Below are 9,879 nucleotides of genomic sequence, written 5' to 3' on the forward strand. Positions count from 1 at the left end.
CACACGCAGTGGTGTGTGTGTGTGTGTGTGTATATATATAGTAGTGTTATTTTGTTATACAGTGGGGAGAACAAGTATTTGATACACTGCCGATTTTGCAGGTTTTCCTACTTACAAAGCATGTAGAGGTCTGTCATTTTTATCATAGGTACACTTCAACTGTGGACTCTCTCTTCAACAAAAATCCAGAAAATCACATTGTATGATTTTTAAGTAATTAATTTGCATTTTATTGCATGACACAAGTATTTGATCACCTACCAACCAGTAAGAATTCCGGCTCTCACAGACCTGTTAGTTTTTCTTTAAGAAGCCCTCCTGTTCTCCACTCATTACCTGTATTAACTGCACCTGTTTGAACTCGTTACCTGTATAAAAGACACCTGTCCACACACTCAATCAAACAGACTCCAACCTCTCCACAATGGCAAGACCAGAGAGCTGTGTAAGGACATCAGGGATAAATTGTAGACCTGTACAAGGCTGGGATGGGCTCAAGGACAATAGCCAAGCAGCTTGGTGAGAAGGCAAACACTGTTGGCACAATTATTAGAAAATGGAAGAAGTTCAAGATGACGGTCAATCACCCTCGGTCTGGGGCTCCATGCAAGATCTCACCTCGTGGGCATCAATGATCATGAGGAATGTGAGGGATCAGCCCAGAACTGCACGGCAGGACCTGGTCAATGACCTGAAGAGAGCTGGGACCACAGTCTCAAAGAAAACCATTAGTAACACTACGCCGTCATGGATTAAATCCTGCGCGCCGCAAGGTCCCCTGCTCAAGCCAGCGCATGTCCAGGCCCGTCTGAAGTTTGCCAATGACCATCTGGATGATCCAGAGGAGGAATGGGAGAAGTCGTGTGGTCTGATGAGACAAAAATAGAGCTTTTTGCTCTAAACTCCACTCGCCGTGTTTGGAGGAATAGAAGGATGAGTACAACCCCAAGAACACCATCCCAACCGTGAAGCATGGAGGTGGAAACATCATTCTTTGGGATGCTTTTCTGCAAAGGGACAGGACGACTGCACCGTATTGAAGGGAGGATGGATGGGGCCATGTATCGCGAGATCTTGACCAACACCTCCTTCCCTCAGTAAGAGCATTGAAGATGGGTCGTGGCTGGGTCTTCCAGCATGACAACGACCCGAAACACACAGCCAGGGCAACTAAGGAGTGGCTCCGTAAGAAGCATCTCAAGGTCCTGGAGTGGCCTAGCCAGTCTCCAGACCTGAACCAATAAAATCTTTGGAGGAGCCGAAAGTCCGTATTGCCCAGCGACAGCCCCGAAACCTGAAGGATCTGGAGAAGGTCTGTATGGAGGAGTGGCCAAAATCCCTGCTGCAGTGTGTGCAAACCTGGTCAAGAACTACAGGAAACGTATGATCTCTGTAATTGCAAACTAAGGTTTCTGTACCAAATATTCAGTTCTGCTTTTCTGATGTATCAAATACTTATGTCATGCAATAAAATGCAAATTAATTAATTAAAAATCATACAATGTGATTTTCTGGATTTTTGTTTTAGATTCCTTCTCTCCAGTTGAAGTGTACCTATGATAAAAATTACAGACCTCTACATGCTTTGTAAGTAGGAAAACCTGCAAAATTGTCAGTGTATCAAATACTTGTTCTCCCCACTGTATATATATATATATATATATATATACACATACCCACACACATTTGATCGGAAGTTTACATACACTTAGTTTGTAAACATTAAAACTCGTTTTTCAACCACTCCACAAATTTCTTGTTTAATTAACAAACTATAGTTTTGGCAAGTTGGTTAGGACATCTACTTTGTGCATGAACACAGTAATTTTCCCAACAATTGTTACAGACAGATTATTTCACAATTCCAGTGGGTCAGAAGTTCACATACACTAAGTTGACTGTGCTGTTAAACAGCTTCGAAAGTTCCAGAAAATGATGTCATGGCAATAGAAGCTTTAGAGGCTAATTGACATCATTTGAGTCAATCAGAAGTGTACCTGTGGATGTATTTCAAGGCCTACCTTCAAACTCAGTGCCTCTTTGCTTGACATTACAGGAAAAACCAAAGAAACCAGCCAAGACCTCAGGAAAAAAATGATAGACTCCACGAGTCTGGTTCATCCTTGGGAGCAATGTCCAAACGCTGAAGGTACCACATTCATCTGTACAAACAATAGTATGCAAGTAGAAACACCATGGGACCACGCAGCCATCACACCGCTCAGGAAGGAGACGCGTTCTGTCTCCTAGAGATGAACGTACTTTGGTTCGAAAAGTGCAAATCAATCCCAGGAAAAACAGCAAAGGACGTTGTGAAGTGCTGGAGGAAACAGGTACAAAAGTATCTATATCCACAGTAAACGAGTCTTACATCGACATAACTGAAAGGCCGCTCAGCAAGGAAAAGCCACTGCTCCAAAACCACCATTAAAAAAGCCAGACTACAGTTTGCACTACACACGGGGACAAAGATCGTACTTTTTGGAGAAATGTCCTCTGGTCTGTTCTTAACTTTATTGTGCCATAATCTTGTCAGCTACTAATTGAGTGTATGTAAACTTCTGACCCACTGGGAATGCGATGAAAGAAATAAAAGCTGAAATAAATAATTTGCTCTACTATTATGCTGACATTTCACATTATTAAAATAAAGTGGTGATCCTAACTGACCTAAGACAGGGCATTTTTACAAGGATTAAATGTCAGGAAATGTGAAAAACRGAGTTTAAATGTATTTGGCTAAGTTGTATGTAAACTTCCGACTTCAACTGTACTTTGCTTGGTGTTCGTATTAATGTATTCCTCTACCTTCTTGCTTTGAGTCCAAGTAGAAGGAGTGCCTGTTTTTCTGTTTGCTGTCAGCGTCCAGGAGATGGAGTTCTGATTTCAACCTCTCAATTTTCTGAAGGCAATTCAAAACACTTAAGCCTGCACTTTCACCACCATTGACAACTTCAGTGATTAAACAGAGTGAGTACAAGAACSCAACAGTCTGCATGTTMCACCCCACGGGATCAATTGTTGTTCAATTGCTTTTCATAGGCTCTTATTTGTYCCGACTGGCATAGATTCCCCTCACAATTTCACACTGTACATATTCACAGCCAATTCCTTTATCCAATCATACAGCTAAAAGGAAATAAGTTCATTCAAGAACATAAGGAACAGTTTATTCAAGTTTAAAAGGCACCACACTGAGCTCTTACCTTGCCCTCAGCCACTCTCTTCATCTCTACATATCTGATATCCTGCGTCCTCATCACCTTCCTCTGTTCCTCTGTATTCTCCTCCTCTGTTCCTTTAGCCTTATTTGCCACATGCACTCCATCCTTTCAGAACACAAGAGGACCAGAGATGAGGGGATTTTATTATCAGACTGCAGAACTGGCACAACCATTAATCTATCATGTTTTACTTTCATTCTTATACCAGCAAGGATGAAATATGGACATGGTAAGACAGTCAAACATGAAATGACCGTATAAGCTAGCTATTGTATTAGCCCGAGTGCCAGTCTGTTTGTGCCATCATGCCAACTGATTATCARACCTGACAATGAGCATGGGAGTTGGCAAGTGCACAAACAGATCTGGGACCAGGCTACTCCTGTATAACCTGGTCCCAGATCTGTGAGGTCTTACTCCATTGTGTTTGGCTTGACAATGACCAGGAGTTGACAAGACAYCACAAATCTYGGACCAGGCGAAGCAACATCCAATGAGTGATGACTTACCTTAAGCTGAGAGCTGACCATCTTAAAATAGAACTCATCAGGGTTTTTGTCCAAGGCTTTTTTACGCAAAGCAGCAAGGGTGTTCTCTTTCTTGTGGTGGTCACTGAAAATGTCAAAACAAAGCATATAAGATCAGCAACCAAATCAAATCTGTACATGGACCACACATATCTAGCTGTGTAGCTTACGTGACAGTTCAGCAAATGTGAATATGTGTTACTAGAATAAGCGTGAATTAGATTGACTTACTCCGCACGAAGTTTGTAATCCTTTTTCTTTTCAAGATGTCCAAGATGTTTTCTGAAAACAGGCTGTGGCACAACATTAAAGATTATTAGTTGGTTAACGTTAGTTATTACAGTAGGCAACAGGAACCAAATTCACATTGTTATTAACTAGTTAGCAACATAATTCTACATGTCAACAACCATCAATTACACTAATCAATACTTTACACATTGGTAGCTGTACAAACAATAGCATTGCTACCTGGAAAGTTAACGCGTTAGCTAGCTAGCGACAGTAGCTAGCTAACGTAATAACTATCTCATCCTTACCTGGGATCTTTCTTTGTGATTTTTTTGTTGGGATTTCAATGCCTTTCTAAACGACGACATATTGCCAATTTTCAAAGTACAAAATCTATAATGTAGACAGTTCTTCCTAAAACAAGCAACTGCCTCAAAATTCTCCCTTAGTAAAACACGTGGGTATACAGGAAGCGCTAAAAACACTTGGGTATACAGGAAGCGCTATTTCACTTTTCATTTAAGAAGATTCGCTATTTCTTCACTCTCCGCTGGCAACCATATGTAGTACAAATCAAACCAATGATATTATGGTGAGCTCTCTTGATGTTATGGTGGGTGAAATTAGTGATGACYAAATATTAATATATGTTTAGAATTTCCATTAGTGTCATTATTCATATCAACAAAATACACATCAAACTTTTGTTGAAATTATCAGATGTGGTTGTTGCAACATTCGCAATTAAACAGTAGGTGGCACTGTTACACACATTTTGACAATTAACCAGGCACTCCTGCCCTGATGTCGAAAGTATCAAATCAAATCAAATTTATTTTATATAGCCCTTCGTACATCAGCTAATATCTCGAAGTGCTGTACAGAAACCCAGCCTAAAACCCCAAACAGCAAGCAATGCAGGTGTAGAAGCARGGTGACTAGGAAAAACTCCCTAGAAAGGCCAAAACCTAGGAAGAAACCTAGAGAGGAACCAGGCTATGAGGGGTGGCCAGTCCTCTTCTGGCTTTTCTTGGGTGGTCCGAAGTATGTCAAGAACAGATATGGCAGTGTTAGGGTAGGTAGTATAGCAACCAAATCAGAATTGTACATGGACACATATTAGCTGTGTAGCTTACGTGACAGTTCAGCAAATGTGAATATGTGTTATAGAATAACGTGAATTAGATTGACTTATCTCCGCACGAAGTTTGTAATCCTTTTCTTTTCAAGATGTCCAAGATTGTTTTCTGAAAACCAGGCTGTGGCACAACATAAAGATTATTGTTGTTAACGTTAGTTATTACAGTAGGCAACAGGACCAAATTCACATTGTTATTAACTAGTTAGCAACATAATTCTACATGTCACACCACCATTACACCAATCAATACTTATCACTTTGGTAGCTGTACAAAACAATGCATTGCTACTGGAAAGTTAACGCGTTAGCTAGCTAGCGACAGTAGCTAGCTAACGTAATAACTATCTCCATCCTTACCTGGGATCTTTCTTTGTGATTTTTTTGTTGGGATTTCAATGCCTTTCTAAACGACGACATATTGCCAATTTTCAAAGTACAAATCTATAATGTAGACAGTTCTTCCTAAAACAAAGCAACTGCCTCAAAATTCTCCTTAGTAAACACGTGGGTATACAGGAAGCGCTAAAAACACTTGGGTATACAGGAGCGCTATTTCATTTTTATTTAGAAGATTCGCTATTTCTTCACTCTCCGCTGGCAACCATATGTAGTACAATAAACCAATGATTTATGGTGAGCTCTCTTGATGTATGTGTGGTGGTGTGAATTAGTGATGACAAATATTAATATATGTTTAGAATTCCATTAGTGTCATTATTCATATCAACAAAATACATCAAACTTTTGTTGAAATTATCAGATGTGGTTGTTTGCATTCGCATTAAACAGTAGTGGGACTGTTACACACATTTTGACATTAACCAGGCACTGCCTGATGTGAAGTATCAAATCATTTATTTTATATAGCCTTTCGTACATCAGCTAATATCTCGAAGTGCTGTACAGAAACCCAGCCTAAACCCCAAACAGCAAGCAATGCAGGTGTAGAAGCACGGTGACTAGGAAAACTCCCTAGAAAGGCAAAACCTAGGAAGAACCTAGGAGGAACTCAGGCTATGAGGGGTGGCCAGTCCTCTTCTGGCTGTGCGGGTGGTGAGATATAACAGAACATGCCAAGATGTTCAAATGTTCATAAATGACCAGCATGGTCAATAATAATTAATCACAGAAGTTATCGAGGGTGTAGCAAGTCAGCACCTCAGGAGTAAATGTCAGTTGCTTTTATAGCCGATCATTAAAGGTATCTCTACCACTCCTGCGGTTCTCTAGAGAGTTGAAAACAGCAGGTCTGGGACAGGTAGCACGTCCGGTGGACATGTCAGGGTCCATAGCGCAGGGGAACATGTTGAACCTGGAACAGCAGCAAGGCCAGGTGGACTGGGGACAGCAAGGATCTTCATGCCGGTAGTCCTAACGCATGTTCCTAGGGCTCAGGTCCTCCGAAGAGAAGAAAGAAGTATGAGTCGGAGGAGAATTAGAGAGCGCATACTTAAATCACACAGGACACGGAAAGACAGGAGAAGTACTCCAGATATATACAAACTGACCCTAGCCCCCCGAGCAGCCAAGACTACTGCAGGGGCATAATATCGGGTGAGGAGGATGGGAATATAAGCTATGTGATGGAGGTATTGTGGTGTGATGGATGGGTATGGGAGGTCTGGGCCCCTCGCTGGTAGTCTGTGTCCGACTTGTTGGCTTGATTTGAATGAATGTCCTTCTTATAGAAGGAGTATATCGTAGAACGCTTGGTTCCTAGGACTAACTTTAGTATTCAGTTCGAATAGGCTCACTAACTGAGGTGCTTAAAATATCTATTTAATGCTTTATGCACGTGTATTGTTATTATGTATGCTTTTCCACGTGAATTAAAAAGTAGTTTACTTCGTTGTTGTAGGATAATCAAATAAAAATCAGCGATAGACAACCAAATAGCCATTCAGCCAGTAACCCTTAAATGTTTTACTGTGGTTGAAAGTTTCCCATTAAAAGTTTTATCTGTGGCTTTAAAATATCAATTTTGGCATCTTTCTTCAACAGACCCAGGCAGATGCCCAACTCCTGCTACAGAGACACTGAGCACAGGTGTGCGTGGGTGGGGTTTGTTTGTGTGTGGTGCATCACCACGTGGTTGGGGTGATTTTGCTTTTATGTGGACTTGTTGTGTTAAGTGGATATTGTGCATCCAAAATGAGATCGTCTCAGTCTGGCCTGTTTCTGTCGCGTTGGTTGCTGTCGAGATGCGAGGCTTTGAAGCCAGGAAAGATGGCGTCCATGTAACGAGTAAGCGCCGGTCACTGCCCGCTAGTCAGTTATATGGCTCTTTGGCCACAGTTTGTTGTGATGCTCCAAATTTTACTTAGTATACCGGTAATGAGGAGGCTCTGTGCTGTGTGCGCCAAGAGTGTGTTTGTTTAAGAACAAGGTGACAGATATAAACTGCACAAAATAGGAGGTAGGAGATATACGTCGCTGGGTTCTGAGTCGGTTGTCACTGCTGTGTGTCGGGATGGTGCTCTATTGGTCGTCTAGGTGTTTAGAGCGGTGTGAGTGTTGATTGTTGGTTGGTGTTTGTGGGTGTGTTATGTGTGTGTATGAAGCATAACAAGGTTCACAACTGAGAACATAAACTGTGGAATGTGGCTAAGTGTCCTGGGGCAGCATGTTGGATTAGAAGTTGAATATGACGGCCGTTGAACAGGGGGGGTTGAAAATAAAAAGTAACAGTCTGTATCTGGGTGTGGGCTCACTACTGGCATGTAAGGTAGTGCAGGGTGCGATCTCGCTCCTCATTGGGGAGCTGATAGTGTCCAGATTTTGCCATTGCTGGTGTGTACCGTCGAGCGTCGTTGTTTACCGGTGTTGGTTTGTGGTGTGTTGGTGGATGGGTGGTTCTGTTGTGGTGTGTTGTGCCAGTTGTTTTGTGGGGTGTGGGTACCGCGTTCGCGAGCGGCATAGGCTACCTGCGAAGTGTTCCCGCGGACATTTCTGGTGGGAAGGCGCCTTAGGCTTCATGCTCTGGGTTCTGTGTGTTTGTGGTGGTCTCGGGATGCCGAGATCAGTCCGCAGAGCTCGTGCTAGAAGTTGGGATGAATCCGTGCGTTGTCTTTGCTGGGAGGGCAGAACACGTGAGTAGTTGGCCGTGTCTGCGGAAATCAGCGCGTGGTGCAGGCTTGAGTGTAGTAATGACAGGTATGTTGTGGCCTGTGTGGCATTGTCGATTGGTGGAGGGTCAGTCAGGGAGGCTGGCAGGAAGGTACACATAGGGGAGGAGGATGTGTCTTCCTGTAACGCACAGCGTTGACATTGCCTGCAATGAAACAAGCTCAGTCCGATGATGCTGTGACACACCGCCCCAGACCCTTCACCTCCAAATCGATCCGCTCCAGAGTAACGGCCTCGGTGTAGCGCTCATTCCTTCGACGATGACGCGGAATCCGACCATCACCCTGGTGAGACAAAACCGTGACTCATCAGTGAAGAGCACTTTTTGCCAGTCCTGTCTGGTCCAGCGACGGTGTTGTTGTTGCCATAGGCGAGCGTTGTTGCCGGTGATGTTCTGTGAGGACCTGCTTACAACAGGCTACAGCCCTCAGTCCAGCCTTCTCAGCCTATTGTGGACTCTGAGCACTGATGGAGGGATTGTGCGTTCCTGCTGTAACTCGGCAGTTGTAGTTGCCATCCTGTACCTGTCCCGCAGGTGTGATGTTCAGATGTACCGATCCTGTGCAGGTGTTGTTACACGTGTCTGACTCTGCGAGGACGATCAGCTGTCTGTCCTGTCTCCCTGTAGTCTTAGGCGTCTCGCAGTACGGACATTGCAATTATTGCCCTGGCACATCTGCAGTCCTCATGCCTCCTTGCATCATGCCTAAGGCACATTCACACATAAGCAGGGACCTGGGCATCTTTCTTTTGGTGTTTTTCAGAGTCAGTAGAAAGGCCTCTTTAGTGTCCTAAGTTTTCATAACTGTGACCTTAATTGCCTACTGTCTGTAAGCTGTTAGTGTCTTAATGACCGTTCACAGGTGCTGTTCATTAATTGTTTATGGTTCATTGAACAAGCATGGGAAACAGTGTTTAAACCCTTTACAATGAAGATCTGTGAAGTTATTTTGATTTTTACAAATTGTCTTTGAACGACAGGGTCCTGAAAAAGGGACGTATCTTTTTTGGCTGAATTTATGTTTGTGTTTTTCCAACATGAGTTCTTTATGTTTCCTGCTGGAGTCCAGACCCCGAATATGACTCATATCCAAATCATTGGTTTCAAATAACCTCAGTGACAAACATCAGTGACAAATGCCTCTGTTGATGGAGACCTGAGTGGATCTCTCTCCTCAAATGTTTACTCTCACGTTCCCCTGGCCATGTGTCACGCCCTGGCCTTAGTATTCTTTGTTTTCTTTATTATTTTAGTTAGGTCAGGGTGTGACATGGGGAATGTTTGTGTTTTGGGTGGTTATATGGTAAAGGGGTGTTGGGTTAGTGTATGGGTTTGTGTGGAGTGAATTGTCTAGGTATTCTATGGTTGAGTGTATGTTTCTAGGTATGTCTATGGTTGCCTGAGTGGTTCTCAATCAGAGACAGATGTCTTTCATTTGTTCCTGATTGGGAGCCATATTTAGCAGCCATAGGCATCATGCATTTGTGGGTAATTGTCTATGTTGAACGTTTGTTGCTTGTTGAGCACCTACGTCGTTAGCTTCACGGTCGTTTGTTGTTTTTGTTTAGTTTGTTATCAGTGTTCGTTCCGTGTTTTTTCCTTTCTCTAAAAAGGAGAATTGTATTTTTG

At 42.8% G+C, this 9,879-nt stretch overlaps 1 protein-coding gene across 1 annotated transcript in view; it reads right to left on the bottom strand.

Annotated features, from left to right (window-relative positions):
• The window catches only part of LOC111958699 (UTP11 small subunit processome component), a 12,118-nt gene extending 7,600 nt beyond the window's left edge, over positions 1 to 4,518 (bottom strand). Inside the window, exons 1-5 of the mRNA XM_024137380.2 lie at positions 4,291 to 4,518; positions 3,983 to 4,044; positions 3,734 to 3,836; positions 3,207 to 3,329; positions 2,809 to 2,902 (exon numbers count right to left, since the gene is read on the bottom strand). Coding sequence (XP_023993148.1) covers positions 2,809 to 2,902; positions 3,207 to 3,329; positions 3,734 to 3,836; positions 3,983 to 4,044; positions 4,291 to 4,350 — 442 coding nt within the window. The 5' untranslated portion in view covers positions 4,351 to 4,518. The remainder of the gene's footprint in view (positions 1 to 2,808; positions 2,903 to 3,206; positions 3,330 to 3,733; positions 3,837 to 3,982; positions 4,045 to 4,290) is intronic.
• Positions 4,519 to 9,879: the final 5,361 nt, after the last annotated feature.

Source organism: Salvelinus sp. IW2-2015, unplaced genomic scaffold (assembly GCF_002910315.2).
Source record: "Salvelinus sp. IW2-2015 unplaced genomic scaffold, ASM291031v2 Un_scaffold1185, whole genome shotgun sequence".
In the NCBI taxonomy this organism is placed as follows: domain Eukaryota; kingdom Metazoa; phylum Chordata; class Actinopteri; order Salmoniformes; family Salmonidae; genus Salvelinus; species Salvelinus sp. IW2-2015.